The sequence below is a fragment of the Mauremys mutica genome, chromosome 6, assembly GCF_020497125.1.
Source record: "Mauremys mutica isolate MM-2020 ecotype Southern chromosome 6, ASM2049712v1, whole genome shotgun sequence".
Lineage (NCBI taxonomy): Eukaryota > Metazoa > Chordata > Testudines > Geoemydidae > Mauremys > Mauremys mutica.
The window spans coordinates 107,183,907-107,201,053 of record NC_059077.1 but is presented as its reverse complement, the minus strand read 5'-3'; the positions used below and the strand labels follow the sequence as shown (position 1 = coordinate 107,201,053).

General features: G+C 42.7%; 1 protein-coding gene across 2 annotated transcripts in view; it reads right to left on the bottom strand.

The window, feature by feature from the left end:
• The window catches only part of GLDC (glycine decarboxylase), a 58,578-nt gene that overhangs the window by 16,310 nt on the left and 25,121 nt on the right, over window positions 1-17,147 (bottom strand). For both annotated transcript variants that reach the window (XM_045020476.1, XM_045020477.1), the window contains 9 exons: window positions 16,158-16,254; window positions 13,358-13,463; window positions 11,483-11,622; window positions 10,581-10,661; window positions 9,819-9,916; window positions 8,326-8,410; window positions 8,189-8,230; window positions 6,766-6,908; window positions 4,069-4,144 (listed from right to left, as the gene is read on the bottom strand). In XM_045020476.1, the coding sequence (XP_044876411.1) occupies window positions 4,069-4,144; window positions 6,766-6,908; window positions 8,189-8,230; window positions 8,326-8,410; window positions 9,819-9,916; window positions 10,581-10,661; window positions 11,483-11,622; window positions 13,358-13,463; window positions 16,158-16,254 (868 nt within the window). The remainder of the gene's footprint in view (window positions 1-4,068; window positions 4,145-6,765; window positions 6,909-8,188; window positions 8,231-8,325; window positions 8,411-9,818; window positions 9,917-10,580; window positions 10,662-11,482; window positions 11,623-13,357; window positions 13,464-16,157; window positions 16,255-17,147) is intronic.

The window sequence follows — 17,147 nt, the reverse complement described above, 5'->3', positions numbered from 1 at the left end:
TAGGAGGGTGCTCTAGGCTGGAACCAAGGGATTCGGGGGCAGGAGGGGGTTCAGGGCTAGGGCAGGGGTGTGGGAAGGCTCTGGCTGAGGTTGCGGGCTCTGGAGTGGGGCTGGGGATGAGAGCTTTGGGGTGCAGGAGGGTGCTCTGGGCTGGGATTGAGGGATTTAGAGAGCAGGAGGGGGGATCAGGGCTGGGGCAGGAGGTTGGGGTGTGGGGAGAGGCTCAGGGGTGCAGGCTCCGAGCAGCACTTACCCCAAGCGGCTCCTGGAAACAGTGGCATGTCCCTTCTCTGGCTCCTATGTGGAGGCATGGCCAGGCAGTTCTTTACACTGCCCCACCTGCAGGCACCGCCCCTGCAGCTCCCATTGGAGCGCCAGAGGGGGCCATTGGAGCACGTAGGAGCCGGAGCAAGGCCATGCCGTGGCTTCCAGGAGCTGCGTGGTGCAACCCCTGACCCTGCTCCCCAGCTGGAGCGCTAGAGCAAGGCAAGCCCCAGACCCTGCTCCTCAGTGGGAGCTCGCAGGCCACCTTAAAATGGTTCTGGCACATGGGTCATGGTTTGCCCACCCCCACCAACATCCACTGATGCTGCGTTAGTATTCTCTGCAAATCATTAAACCAAGTCTACTTTTATACACAGTGATGCCTCTCTTGTAAACCTCAACTCTGGATTAAACAGATTAAGTTTATAATTAAAATAAGTATGTAAATAAAGCTACTTAATTTTAATTGAGTCAAAGTATCTTATAATAAAGTGCCTTACAGTCAACAAGTAACATGCTTTCAAATTAAATGAAGTGCTGCAATAGTTAAGATTTCTGCTTTTACACCATATAATTACAAACCAAATGTTAATAAAAACAGTCAATTTTTAAAAAGTGAAATCCGAATAATTTAATAAAAGAGAATCTACTATGGCGCCCAAGATAACTGCCCTGTTCGCTGCAAACAGAGCAGTTATCTTGGCACCATAGTAGATTGCAATTAGGTAAGTAGGTTTGTAATTATATTTAACATCTCCAGGTGTACTGAAAAGAATGTAAGGGGCCCAATTCTCCACTGTACTGCACCTTATATAGTAATTTGCAATGGAGCTGCATAATTACAGAGTGGGTACAGAATGTTACATTTTGGCCGGGTAGTGTTTTACAGCCACTTGGTGTAAAGTGTAAATGATTAGATGTGATGATGGCTGCTTGCATCTCTCAGAGTATTTTCCCCACAAGGGGGCACCAAATCAAAAGGAGGCTTACTCCGAAGAGAACGTTTGGTCAGGTTCGTTTGCTTTCATATTCAGCCACTGCAAAAAGCCAGCTACCCCATGGCTGTGCACATTACATTTGAACTTTAGGACAGCCATAGATAATAAGATACAGTGCCAGCTTTTACAGAAACTGGGAAAGAGATCAAGCACACCAGATGACGTAGAAAGAACAAAACTTGTGTGTATGTTTAAGTGAAATACATATCTTAGGCTCGCTGGAGAAATGTAAGCACTGAAGTACCTTTATATAAAAAAGAAACAACTTGAGACTGATGCTGCTGTGTAACAAGTTTCAAAGAAGTCCAAGTGTTAATTTCAATTGACAAAGTTTTTGTAATCTTAACAAATGCTTCCTTCCTCATCATACTAAAATTTATAAGAAACATAGTGGGCATCCTGCTTCCAGGAAGCAGGGCCGGCTCCAGGCACCAGTGAAGGAAGCAGGTGCTTGAGGCGTCCAATTCAAAGAGGCGGCACCTCCGGGTCTTCGGCAGCAATTCGGTGACGGGTCCCTCATTCCCTCTCTTCCTCTTTGAGCTGCCACTGAATTGCCGCCGAGGAGGAAGAGAGGGAGGACCCGTCGCCGAAGAAGTGGTGTGATTGAGCTGCCGCTGAAGTGCCACCGCTCGTCTTTTTTTTTTGGCGGAGGGCCGCTTGGGGCGGCAGAAAAGCTGGAGCCGGCCCAGCCAGGAAGCTGACCCTGACAACCTGTCTCTTCTCCTCTTGAACTCCGTTCTAACCCTGAAAGCCTGCCGTGGGCGATCTTCAAATATTGAACGCCACACAGATTGTACCTAGCTGCTTTCCAGACATAGAACGAAAACAATAATTTGATCCCTCAGTGAGGGATCCATTATTAAGTCACAAGAACATTAAAATTACTTTAAAACGGTCTGATTTAAAATCTTAATGCCATGGAAATCCAGAAAGAAAGAATATTTTGTCCAATCAAGACCAGAGACAGTTTTTGCTGTCAAGTGATCGCTTCCCCAAAACAGCAATTCTTCATTAAAGCTATCACACCATGAACTGCACCGTAGACTGAGATATACAAGTGAAAAAAGCCCATATGCAACAGAAAAAACACAATTTTAAAGAACATTACTATATTCAACGACATAATATACTACCAGTCATTTTATTGCAAAATTATTTTGATTTCACTAAATACTTGGCACGTGCTGATCCGAGTAACTTTAGAAAGGAAGCTCCTTCAAAAGGCTGTCTGCACAATTATCATCCTTCCTGGATACTTATGAGCACAGAGGAACTCAGAGGTATACAGAGAACTGTCTTGGGTATACAGAGAACCCCCAAGCCCTGAGGGGCTGGATCTGGCCCGTGGGCTGTAATTTGCCCACTCCTGCTTTACTGCCTGTTCTAGTCGGTAGCATAACGGTTAAATACAATGAGAAAATGTTCTTCTAGATGCCTGCTATGCTGGTTAAGCTGTTTTTTCATGTTCTTCCATGTGCCCCTTAGGGGATCTGAGGTACCATTGTAACTTGTTTATTATTAGATTTATTTTACAGATAAATAATTGCCCACTATTTAAAACTGTTTCCTTAAGAAGTAGGGATTTTTCCCTCTAATGCTATGAAAGAAACACTGTTATATCAATTTAAGGGTGTATGTTGACAGGAAGGAATTCTTTTTGGAGGTAGATTAAGTTTATGTTATGAATGCTTAATTTTAGTAGTGTTAAGACAGTAAGGCTAACAAGTTGTGTCCCAGGGCTCTGGAAATTTCAGACTGGAGGACATGCAGGTATCAGTCCACTCCCGTCCTGCACCCCCGCTTCACTCCTAACCCCTGCCCTCCCCTCCCGTGCCCTACTTCACCCCTGACCCTCCCTTCCCACACCCCCCTTCTCCCCTAATCCTTGCACTCCCTTGTGGTCCTGGCCCCCTGCACCTCCTCCTCATGTGGCACCCCAGGCACTCCAGCATGTGGCTGCATGTAGAGCGCAGCCCTTCCTCCTTCGGCCCTTCCCACCAGCCAGGGCCCTTAGAGACCTGCTGCTGTGGTCCTAGCACCAAAGAGAGCCTGCTCCAGCGAGGGTCCCAGGGCCGTATTCCTGCGGGGAGATGGGGCTCTGAGCACCCTGGGCTCTGGCAGGATGCTGCTGTGCCTGATCCCGTGGGGAGAGAGACCTGATGCCGCCGGGCCCAATCCTGTGCTCCACCCAAGGGTGGCATATATAAGAGGCTTGGGCTGGCCATGCAGGAGAGAAAATGCTGTGGATACAGCATGGATCAGCTCCCTTTGGAGGTGTGTCAGCCCACTGCCTCTGTGGCAGAGAGGAGCGGGTGGTGGGGGTGGCCTTGGGGGAGAGGGGAAGTAGGGGCAGGTGCCAGTGGCTCCTCCCATTTCTAGGGAGCTTTCAGCACTCGTGTGTAAGCCTCTCTAAAAATGGAAGACTCATGCGCCGCTTATGGTGCCACCGCACTGTTGTACCCCTGGCAGCTCTGCACTGTGGGTGGCTGCCCCGCTCACCGCGCCCTAGTTACGGCCCTGGTCAAACCTGAACTTACGTTTGGTACTTATATGGCTCCTATTCTTGTAGTATTTGATCAATACATCAAACATTGTGAAGCTGTTACCTTTTGTTCCATATAGGGAACTAAGGCACAGCCAAAGTGACTTGGCCAGGGTCACTCATGAATTCTTTGGCAGAACAAGGACTCTAGGTTTCCCAAATCTCAGGCTACCAACCTAACCACTGGACCATTCTTCCTCTAGAACATATTCTCCAAACCATTTGCTCCACAAAGAGTTATGTCTCAGACAGTTTCACACTTACATTTCTATGACATTCTCCTTTTGCATTTAAGTAAGCCTTGATTGCAGTCAATCCAGCATATTCACCCTGGGCCCCACTGCAAGAACACAAAGCCCATTATAAAGCATGAACTAGAACGTTGGTGTAGTACTGTTTGTAACATTAAAATCATTCTTGCTCAAGCCATTCTTGGTGGATTTGAGCAAGTTTAAGTAGTTCATAAAGAACAAATACAATCTATGTGTTAAGCTGCACATGCACAGGAGATACCAGACAAGTGCACACAGTTTATCACGCGTACTGGGTGAAACATATTATAGTGATGTCACTAGCTTATATTCTATCAGCACTAGGACTGTAACAACATTGTAGGTACTGAACAGATCCCCCATTTCTAACCACATAATATTAATTTAACTAGCGAAAAAAATTAAACACACATATTATATATACACACACACACACACACCACACACCTAGTACAGAGATGCTGTTCCATCGAGAATAGAAGGCCTGGATAAAGCATTACAACATAACAGACATCCAGCAACTGGAATCCCTTTATGGTCATTTAAAGAGGCAGAAGACATCATTTCAGTATATTTGGCATGAAATGAGTGATTATAGTTCCACTACACAGGATAACAGTACTCACTGACTACTACAGTAAAACCCTAGAGATTCTCTAGCCTCATAAAACTTTGCATATTAATGAAGAGCATGTTCAAAAAGAATTTAAGTTATGTAGCTGCTGGCTTCTCCAACAGTATTCAAAATAGCACTATTCCAAGAGCTTTGCTGATGTGCTTCTTATAACTTCCTCAACACACCTAGTTCCAAAAAGCCCAAACCCCTGGCTGTGGGCCCATCCCTATTCCCTGCATGGCAGCTTGTTGCACTATTAGACAGTAAAAATCAGCCCATGGTGATTTTTTCAGTGGACAGAAATTAAGGGATGTTATACTTCAGTGGCTCAGCTCAGGTGGGTTGTAAGGAATTAAAACACTTCATATTACTCAATCAACTGCCTCCACCCAACCCAGGGAAGAATCAAATCCAACTAGCTTCTCAGACAGGATGGTTATGGGCCATTGTGTGGCATTTGGAATGGGGGACCAAATGTTTATCGAGATCACCTGTGAAGTGAAAAGAAACATTCATGTATCTTCTAAACACTGAGAAAGAATTCATCCTTGTGTGTATGCCTGAAGTTATCCCATTATTTCAATGAACAAAGTATTCAGGTGTGTGTGACATTCCTTACCTTTAAGATGAGAGGGCCAGTTTGAGTGACAGGTCAACCTTTGTCTTAGTTTATTTTAGATCATTTGAGGGCCCCAATCTAAGTCTCTCTCTATATACACTTTCTAGAATCAGTAAAGAGCCTTCCTCCCATTAGTGCTATCAGAAAATGATAGCAGCAGCACGGAGGCAGTATTTGCCTGAGAACATGGCTGCTTCAAAGAGCAACAGTGATCATGGGGCTGAGGGAAAACAGGATAAAGCACCCCAAGTTTTCCCCAAAGAAATCCAAAGAGGTTCAGGAAAGGGGTAGGATAGTACACCTGGAGCGATCAGCACACACCTGTCACTGTGCTCCCCTGCTCTCATTCCACCAAAGCAACACAATCATCCCTGTGCTCACCTCTAGTTATTGCCAGCAGGGCAGATTAAATGGCTCACCAACCCCTCAAATATGAGATTTGGCAAACCACCCTTGCCCATTTGAAAAGGGGACAATGAGATTTGCTTAGCCCTGTATGATAAGAGTCTCTCCCAAGCACCACCATCCCCGCAGATTTCTCTGTCTGAAGCAGCACTTGTCTAGCCAAAGGCTGCCTCATCCATATGACAAGCTCTACCTCGAAAATGAAGAGAAGAGCATTAAAAACAAAGAAGAGACTCCAAACATCAAAGTGAACTTGAAAGGGGTGAGGAAAGGGCAAGATTGGTCTGGCACTCATCCTGACCCTCAAACATGTAGAAGAAAACATTGCCAGATTAAGATTCTCTCATACTATTGCCTCACTCAAGCCTCAGTGCCTGAGTCTTGCATTCAGGCAGTATAGCTGTGGAAGAAGCTAACCCTTAGATCCCCTCCAATGAGGGATGCCCACAGCCCACTGTGTATACTCACAGTACATATCGTTGGCAGCGGTGAGGAGCAGCAGCCCTGGCGATTCCCCGCCCACTCAGGTTTGGCCCCAACTGGCCTTCCATCATGATGGGGCGAAGGGGGTACAAAACTGAGTGAGTGAGATTATGAACTGGTGCATAGGGGCTGCAGCACCGCTCAGGTTGTCCCAACAGTCCCTGTCATGATGGAGGTGCAGTGGGGCCATACCTGAGCGACTAGTGCTTCTCCTTGATGCTGCCATGGGGCTGGCTCCTTCACCAGGGCTCTCTTCAGGAGCCTGCCTGACCTCACCCCATTTCCAGCAGCTTTTCACCCTCTCAGGAATGCAGAGTGACACAGTGCCTGGGTGGGCCCAGCTGAAAGACGGAAGCAGAGCATGACACAGACTTAGCAGGGGAGATGCTAGGGCCAGTGGCTGAAGCAAAGATGGCTCCACAGGGATGGACGGTGTGTACCATGTCAAAGATGTCTGGGAGCACTCCTGCCTCCAATCCTTTGACAGCAAACCATTTTCTAGAAGCAGAGATTAATTTTTTGTTAAGCCACGTCAGGAAGTGGATGTCTAGTGAAAGAGCCCCCACCTGTTTGGTTGGAAGGAGATTTTGTCATAGCCTGTGATCTCACACAGATCCCTCTCGAGCTCCCTGAAAAGTTGCTGGTACCCTTGAGCCTGGTCTAGAGGCACAAAGGGATGGATATTAGCAAATTCTTTCCATGTGATAGGCTAAAGGGGAAAAAAAAGAAAAAGAATGAGCTGTAACAAGAGATTGAGTTTGTAAACAATGTGTCTGGAGTGAAAAGGGTTCATGATGAGGGAGAAGACCAGAGATACCTGGGTCTCTGAGTAATAATCTTCTGCTGTTAATTTGAGCCTCTAAACTCTGATTAGGTGGTGCTGATGGTGTTTTACTCCCAGAATTCTACAGGCAAGCAATGTATGGGGCTCCATTGTGCTAGGCACTACACGAACAAGTAGCCAACAGTCTTCGCCCCAAAGAGCTTATAATCCAAACAAACGGGGTGGGGAAAAGGGATGCAACAGAGTGAGCTATGCGACAAACAACTGTCATGTTAGTTCCACAATTTATTGGGGGCGGGAGGGAGGGTTAATTAGGAGGGATAAGCTAAATGGAAGAAGGAGGGATGGGGCAAAGCAGGGAGAAGAGGGTAAGAGGAGAAAGTGTGGAGGGAAGCCAAGGTAAAGAGACTGAGGGAGGGGGAGGAAGAGGGTTGGAACAAACAGCCAATCAACACAAGGCAGAGAAAGTCCAGTCAAAACTGTAGAAAATTCTCTGAATGCCTGAAGTTCCCTGCTTTGGCTGCAGCTGCTCCTACCAGCTGGAGTCTCTGGCTGGTTTCATTGACTGGTTTCAGAAATGGAACTGAAAGGAGACTATCCTGTCATATGGTGACCAGGTAACAATAGGATATTTGCATTATTTTTATTAATTATTATTGAGTGCTTTCATTACAGGATCAAGATCCCATTGTGCTGGGCACTATACAAACAGTAGAGACAGACCCTTCAGAGAGCTAAAAAAATCTATTCCTTTCATCACACCCATGTTATTAACATCATTCATAACATTTTAGGGTAGGATTTTCAAGAGGCATTAGGTGTCCAAATGCTATGGAAATTCAATAGGAGTTGGATATCTAACTCTTAAGCATCTTTAAAAATCCCAGACAAAAGTCAGTAAGAAGAACATATTTCTACATGCTAATTTAAACAAGACAAAAGTTGTCATCTTTATCTTACCCCCGCCCAAACAAAATTACTTTCTTATAGATTTGGAATGGAATTTAAAAAAACAAAAACAAAAAAAAACCCCTCAGTGTTGGCTCAACTCTGCTCCAATTGAAAATCCCACCCTAAAACATTAAAGTTTAGGTCGTTTAAGACAATAAAATTCAGTGTCTACATGTACTGTGTCTGTTTGACTGACTAGGCAGTTTACTCTGGACTGGTCTTAAACAAGGAATAATTCTGTCAGATGAACTTACTGTAAGTTCAGATGAACTATTAAGCTTCATTGTGCAGGATCCCTAAAAAATAATAAGAATGTATTCAGTCACTATTCCCAGAGAGAGAGACAGAGACTAATCACCTGATTTTATTTATTTTTTAAGAAAATACATACCAAAGGAATCATGCTGTGAACAAGGGAAATATCTTTGTTTTCTAATCTTTTCATATACCGGACAATATTCGTTTCAGAGTGATAGCTGGAGGGAAACAAAATGTGGCATTAGGGCAAGCAGTTTAACTACACAAGCTGGATGACCCATAAAGAAGTGCTCCACCATAGGAACTGACTAAGAATTCACAATGGATAAGAGCCATTTACTTTTTGTATTTAATTTTAGTCTTTCATAAACAAGATATGCAGACAAGTACCTAATACACCAGTATTTCCCGGCTAGTCAGTCAAACCAGAATATTTAGTTCTGATTAAAAGTATTTAATACATCTCCCTTACTGCCATTAGGTCAGAAATATACCATCACCAATATAGAATAAAACTGTTCAAATCTTCTAACAAGACTAAGTCTTCAAATATTACTGGGGAAATTATGCACCAAAAAAAAATCTGTACACAATATTTTAAAATTTTGCAAAATTCTGCAAATTTTATTTGTCAAAACAACACTATATAATCATGCCAGCTTCAATTATTTTGGTAATTTATTTCAAAATGCCCATCAGCAAGTAGGGCTGTAACAATACAGAGCCACACAAAAATTCCCCCAGTTAAAGAAACCCCTACCACAACCCAGTTCCTGCTTCTCTGCCCCCTCCCTCCCAGAGCCCATCCAGGGGGTCAGACACTAACACACCTCGCCCCCCCCCCGCCCGAGCCTAGCCACTCAGATCACCTCTCCCCCAGAGACCATCTGCAAGGACCTCCCCAGCCCAGATACTCACATACCCTACCCTCCTAGAGCCCGGGATCCAGAGGGAGAAACAGCCTGATGCTCGGTCCCAGGCTTGCACAGAATTTCCTGCACGTCACCACCTCCTTCCTTCAGGGTGCGCTGGGAACCCTCCAGTTCCCTTCCCCCTTCCCCCCTCCCCCTGGCCTTGTCTTCTATTTGCGAGCTGGGCTCTGCCAGGTCCAGGAGCCCTTAGTGGCAGCCAGCAGCACTTCATCCCATTTCTGTTGTGGAAAAAGGAAATTCTGTCCGTACAACATTAATTTCTGCAAAATTCTGTATTGCACAGTGGTGCAGAATTCCCCCAGGAATAATTAAATATGAAAATAAGAAGTGTGCTAATTTGGTAAACAAACACAAGATGGACACAAACATCTATGGAAACCAAGCGGGTACGAACACATGCATAGCACAAAAGGACAAAAATATACTGCTTGGCTTGGTTCAGACCAGAGCAAGAAGGGTTTGCACAACCCTACCAAAAAAATTGGAGGAAGATACAAGTGACTACAAATAGATGTTTGGTACTGAAGTGCTATCTCAGGATGAACACTGGAATATAAGTAAATGGATGCTATACGGTGACAGTCTTCAGTACAACCTTCTCAGAGTACAAAAGAGGGAAGGGTCGGGGGGGGCAGGAAACGTGTCAAATCTCTATACAAACTTAAAATCTGCAGTGGGAATAAACGTCACAAACCTGTCGAATACTTGATGTGTCAAGAATTTGGAAGTCCTCTTAAATGCAGTACTCAGAATGCCCCTTGTTTCTTCTCCCATACTCTCAGCAACCAATTCCTTTGACAGTAGAGAAATATGAAGTGATTAAATAAGACATCTTCACAGAAAAATAATTAAATTTCTTCTCTCAACAAGTTATGCAGTTATCAGAGTTAGCTGAAATACACTGCCATCTTATTACCAATATTGACAGGTTCTTTGAAACACATACTTTTATCAACATACATAGCTGTAAAGAATCCATAACAATTTTTTTTATTTTATATAAATGCCAGAAGTAACAGAAGCCTCACTAATTCACACTAGAGTGGCACTATTGCTAATTATGCGTGGTGTCAGTGTGACATACTTCCTGCAGGCCACTGAGGGAGCACTGCCAACCCTGAGGTTGCAATCCCAAAAATAAGTAGTGCCCCGAAACACAGGATGTCCAGGTTAAACAAGGGGATTAAGCGGCATACTCCCAGAGCATGGCATTACTCGGTAACCCTCATCCTGATCTCTTCAGTAAAAGAGAAATCTGAAATTACCATTTAATTGTGCACTTACAGTATGTTCAATCCTGTACAACATACAAAATACAGACAGTCCCTGCCCCAGAGTATCTAAACCAAACTAGCAGAGTTCACAGGAGGAATGAGGAAGTCCAAAGAACTGAGTGACTAGGTTTTATGTGCAGTAACACTTCTAAATATTTCTAGATTATCTATATTGTACTTACAGATGAAGATTCACACCCAAAAATCCACAACAAGTCATCCAGGTCTCTCTCAGTTACAGTTTCATCAAGTGACACTCCAATCTAAAGGGGGGGGGGGGAAGAAGAGGGGTGGAGTAGCAGCAGCAGTTACTCATAGTTCCCAAAACCAGGGATTACATTACATGTGTTGTGTTTTTGCACATCACAATATACGATCTTCATTCCATTTTATGTAACTGAACCATTAATATTTCATTTACAAATAAAATGACAATATAATTAAGTTATATTCGTATTATTTCTTGCTTTTTATATTCTCTTTTCTTCCTAAACCATGCCAGGTTCACTTTACGGTTTCAGGGTTTGAGATTGCTATCCTGAATTTAAAAATAATTGGATTACATATTTAATTCTCTTATGGCTATGTAGTTCTTATGTATTTTACATGTCGCAAAGGGGACATGGCTTCATTAGGCTCTATGTTCCTACTGAGCAAGTTGAATGATTTGCAATCAACTTCTGTTTATAGTTATCTTTAAATATGGCTACAACAAAAACAGCTGAAGTTTGGAACTTATTTATATAGTACAAGTTTTAAGGGTCTCTCCATGAAGTCCTCAATGAGTATAGCAAGTTCCCACCACTGCTGGGAAAAAAAACAGTATTAGAAAGACAAAGCAAAAGACAGCAATTTTGGAAAAATTCATTAATATTCCATATGCTGCCAAGCAATTCCATGTTTTTATATCCCGTTTTGAAGTATTTTACGGAAAAAATTGTGGAGTAACATATCTGAGCTTACTAGAAAGACTTCTTTAAAAAAGCTTTTTCCTTTCTTCATAGCCACCATACTACTTAATGACCATAAACTCTCAATGCACGAAAACCATGCTGTAAGATTTGTGAAAGGTTCTGTGACTTACTGTGCCATCACTATAAATCCGAAAGTTTATCTGCCGCTGCCCTGCCCTGTCAAAGACCTCCTTGACTGCACATCCACACTGGATCTTCAAGGTATCAAAGAACAGGTCATGCTGCAATGTGTGACCTGCTCGCTTAAGACCTAAGGAAATAAGTTAATTCCATCTATTCCATGCTTCATTGGTTCCTTGTCCCCACCCTCCGCATCTGCCTCTTATGCAAGTACTATTTTAACAAGAGGCATTACACTGAATGCATGGGACAGTAAAATCTAGCAGTATTTCTACCAAAGTGCAATTCTGCATGTAATATTTTATGTCTGAGCTTTCTTTATAATGTACATAGATGCCAAGAGAACTGTGCTGAATAAGACATTTTTAAATTCAATATAACAGTGATAGATCTTTGTATTTTCTCCCCCACTGTCAATATATTAAAAAAAAAATTTAGACAAATCTTTACACAAATATAAAGATGCAAGTATTCCTGGAGTTTGGCTTGGAACAGGAGAATTCCAAAAGCTTAGACCTTCCCTGTGATCGCACAAATCTTAAGAGTAGGGATGGGCTACAAGTACAGAGGATTTTACATTCTTGCTCTAGCACCAGCACAGCTCTTTGTGTATTAGCAGCACTAGTGGTCATCATCTTTACCACAGGATTATCTAAATTTCATCAGAACAGCTCTAGACCACATGGTGGTAAGAATGTTAATGGGCAGCCTACCCTAATACTCCTACTGGTCCAGCACAGGTGAAGCTGTCCCATATACAAGAGCAGCAGAAACAATTTACAACCTATTGATTGCTAATAGGAGGAGCTAGCATTCACTTTCTGAGATCGCAAGTGTCTACAGAGAGCAAGGCCAGTCAAGCAGAACCTTGTTGGGAGAGAGTGAGCTGAGCCCTCCAGCATTAGAGAGACAGCTGGGCCATCTGGGGCAATTTGACAACTGTGGTCAATTCATAGGGTGCATTGCTCTTATTACGAGTTGAAATCTTCTGCCAACACCAGTTACAGAAGGGTCAGTTATGACCTCCTAAATGCCTGCATCAATAGCAATAGTTGCACCAGACATAGACGGCCAATATAGCCAGCCAGCTGTGCTGCAGTTATCTCCTAAATGCAGACAGACATCCTACAGAAACAGACCTGCAGATTTTTGAATTAGATTCAAATATTTCAATGTCTTTTTCATTTGAACAATCAAGAAGTTCCCTGTTCTTAATAATCAGAGTACAAGTCATGTTCAGAATGCAGTCAGCCAATACGTTTTGGGATTTCGGTGTTTATAGCAGTGCGGTGTTCTACATCAATTTGATTAAATTGAACAGCCTTCACTTTGGCTAATCTAATCTATTTAATCTGTAAATTTAAACTATATTTTAGTGACCTCTGAGTCTTCTCATCCAGTATCGATTAATAGAATGGGCAGGTAAAGCATAAGCCTTTCAAACAGTTCTACAGATTTTGAAGAAGTTCAGCAGATATTGCCAAAACTCCCTGTAGATCTCTATTTGAGAGACAGCATGGTATAGTTACTAAAGCACAATATTGGTAGTTGGGAGACCAGGATTTGAGTCTTGGCTCTATTAATGGCTAGCAAGTCAAACCTCTGTTCCTCAGTTTCCCAATCTAAAACCAAAATGATAATACTTGCATATGTACATCATAGTGGTACTGTTGGGCTTAGTTAATACCTTTATATACAAAACATTAAATATTATTATACTGACCCTAGTGGCGTACACTCGATGCAGAAATTTTGGATTTCTTCTGCTACTTTTAAAACCATCAATGGGCAAAAAAAATGGAAGGTCAGTGTTTAAGAGGTGTGAAAATGTAAGATCTACCCCTTTATAATTGCTAAATACTCACCTTCAGCTAAGATTAGAGTGGCATTGTGCACCCTTCTTGCAATGTGCTTTAATCCATTCGAACCATGATAGACTCCATACATGGCAGCCATGTTAGCCAGAAGAGCCTAAAAAGGTCCAAACATATTTTAGGAACAATCACATAAGGTTGATTGCTGGCAGTTTAGTATAACCAGCTTCTTTAGTGTCCCAAGTCAACTATATAACCACAATATTAAAAAAAAAAAAAAAAGCTATCAATAAAAGGTAAACACTTAGTTCTAGGTAATCTACAAAGTTCAGAGATAGGAAAGCTACATATCTTTTTCTTGCTAAATTATGCATTTACAAAAATTTTAAATAGTAACATTGTTCATGAATTCAAGATCCTTTGGTGTTTAAGTGGTTCAGTGACTAAAAAAAAAAACCCACACCTGTGAACTGTAAGCTTAATCTTTGTAGCCAGCTATATGTATAAAAGTTCTGCAGATATTGCTAAAACTCCCTGTAGATTTCTATTTGAGACACAACATGGTATAGTTACTAAAGCACAATATTGGTAGTTGGGAGACCAGGATTTGTGTCTTGGCTCTATTAATGGCTAGCAAGTCAAACCTCCGTTCCCCAGTTTCCCAATCTAAAACCAAAATGATAATACTTGCATACGTACATCATAGTGGTACTGTTGGGCTTACTTAATACCTTTATATACAAAACACTAAATATTATTATAATGACCCCGGTGGCGTACACTCAGTGTAGGTAAATAGTGTTGTTATAGCCATGTCAGTGCCAGCACATCGGAGAGAGATAAGGTGTGTGAGGTAATATCTTTTATTGGACCAACTTCTGTTGGAGAGAAACTTTTGAGCTTGTCTCTCTCCAACAGATGTGGGTCCAATTAAAAAAAAAAAATTACCTCATCCACCTTCTCTCTCTAATATATACATAAAGACATAGGTATTAGAAGGCTGTAATGCATGGGCCTATAAGGCCTTTGGCCTGTATGACAAGTAGGTTAGTATAACCAAGACCTAGCTTGACATGAATGTTTGGGAATAAGGAATAAGTCACAAGATAAATATGCCTGAAAACAAAAGTGCTGCATGCTGGGAAAAAGCATAGTATGGGACCACAAGAACATACTTTTGGAATTTTAGGGAAAAGTTCAAAAGATGCTGAGCTTAACTGAATACGTGCACGAACCACAGATATACCAGGGCAACTAATTGACAAATGCTTATGAGTCTAACGTAAATGGCAAATTGACTTATCAAAATTAGGGACCCCAAAATTATTGAAGTGTGGAAGCAGGGCTGTCCTTAGGCATACGCAGCTGCGTAGGGCACCATGAAATTTGGGGCACCAAATTGCCCCAAATTTCATGGTGCCCTAGGCAGCTATGTGCTGTCGGGCTAGTGCTGCCACGAATATCTCCTGGCTGGCCCACCCACGGGCTGCGCCCACTGCAAGAGGAGCTTGGGGAAAGGATGCCACCCACACTCGCCGGTGGTGGGAAGCGGAGCAACGTGGCCCCAGCCCACTCTGCTTCCCTTGCCCCAGCCGTGTTGCTGGGGGTGGTTAGGGAAATGTTCCCCACCTCCGACCCCGGATTCACCGGCGGCAGGAAGTGGAGTGCTGTGGCTGGGAGCTGGTGGAGCGGAGCTGGCTGGGGCCGGGCTGTTCTGCTTCCTGCTGCTGCCCCCAAGCAATACGTCTGGGGCCGGGGCGAGGGAAGCGGAGCGGGCTGCTCCCGGCCTCCTGCTAATCCCCCAGGCCACTCTGAGCCTGTGGGGCTCCCAAAAGTGCTCCCCACAGCTCCTGCCACCCACACCCTGGGGTTGGGCTGCGTAGGGCACCCAAATGGCTAGGGATGGCCCTGTGTGGAAGTACATATAAGGAAAAGAGGCTAAAACCATTACTATATATGCATAGGGAATGTGGGCATTAGTGTAACTCCTTTTAAAAGATGATACCCACCCTGTGGAAAGTGGGATACATGGTCATCAGGTACGTGTATTCCAATATGTGGATCACATCACCTATTTCGGGGTTCCTCATAAGGTATGATGTGAGTAATGCAAGTGCTGGACATTCTGTATTGGCTCTGTCTCCTTTGCTACATTACAGTATTTGTGATGGTTTGTTTCGTTAATAAAGTTTATTATATTACTAATCAGAGAACACACAGTGGATTGTTTCTCATGTGCTCATTGAGGCCCTCATTCTAATGTCAACCTCACCACTGTAGTTGATCTGGAGGCAGAACCATCTCAGACCACTAGATGGTAGATAAAATTAAATATCCCCTTATACATCACACATCTTTCAATAGTCTCTGTATCCTGGGCAGAATGCTTGAGTTTCTGTTTTGAATCTCACAAAACCCTAAATATAACTTTCAACAGAATAACTGTTTAAGGTCTGTGCTCAAGAGAATTAACTGCTTTCTACCACAACATCTCTCATGAGTGCTAAAGATTTAAAACTCTCAATATCTAGTATTAATCTACAAAGAGAAATTGTGGCAAAACACATTAAGAGGATGAATACAGGCTGCACAGGGACCAAAAGTTTTTTGAATACATCTAATTATAAAGATGTTTGTCATAATCACAGATGCAAAAAGTACCAAAGAAGTTCTCAAAATCTCATGCAAAAAGTTATTACTTTATTCCTGGGCACTTCTGACAAGTGGCTGCAAGACTAACTTTTTGAATGAAAAAAGGTCATTCAGATGATCCTTTTTCCCAAGCAAAAATTCCAAGTTTCACAGGATTGAAAATTCTCACACACACACAGATTTTTGACATAGAGGTCACCTGTGCTGTACAGATGTTGCTGGTCGCCTTGTCCCTTCTAATATGCTGCTCTCGAGTTTGCAATGCAAGCCGATATACTTCCTTTCCATTTGCATCTCTGGACCATAAAAGAAAGTATTTCTTTTGTTAGTTTACGTTGATACAGGCTCTGCATTAACTGAACTGCTATGCTTAGTTTGCTAAGTTGAAGCTAACTGGTGGAATTCTTTTAGGATGAAGAACTTTGACAGATAACCATTCTGAGTAAAGTAAAAAGTGACCCAAACCTTAGCCTATCCCTGAACAGATGTTCATGTTCAGAAAACACACACACACACACTCTTAAGATAACACTAAAGGGAACCAGACCTGTCCACTTCCTTCTCACTATCCCTCAAATGACAGATACCCTGGACTGGGAGACTTTTTTGAGCAATACTCAGTAGAAGGTTCTGAAAGATCCAAAACATCTATATTTATCCAAATCACATCTGTCAAGTGCCCCTGCCTTTAGGGGAAGTTTAGAGAATCTAGCCAGTTTTCCCTAATCCTGAACTGTATTAAAAAAAAAAAAACACACCCACCACACCATTTTACTGTTTTTGTAGTTTTATGAAAGCACTGGTGTTTATCAAGGGCTACAAAAATTTTCCACAGATTGTAAATTGAACACTCCCAGGGGCAGAGTTCAGATACTGCAAGAAAGAAGGACCCTCTGCATATGTAATACCTGCTACCTTAAAAAAGTATTGTTTAATACGTGTAATATTAGTTGAGTAATCCATTGATACTAGCACAAGACAATGTTAAGTGTTCATACAAATCCATCAATCTGTGCAGCTCAGTTAATTTCTTAAAGAATTTCTAAAATTTAAAGACTTTCAGAACCAGAGAGGAAAATTTGAGAGCAACAATCTTGTAGAAAATGAAATGTTTCAGAACAGACATTTCTAAGACTTCAGGGCACTTGGTAAACTAAACTATTCATAAACAATATTTGCTCAGCTGCTG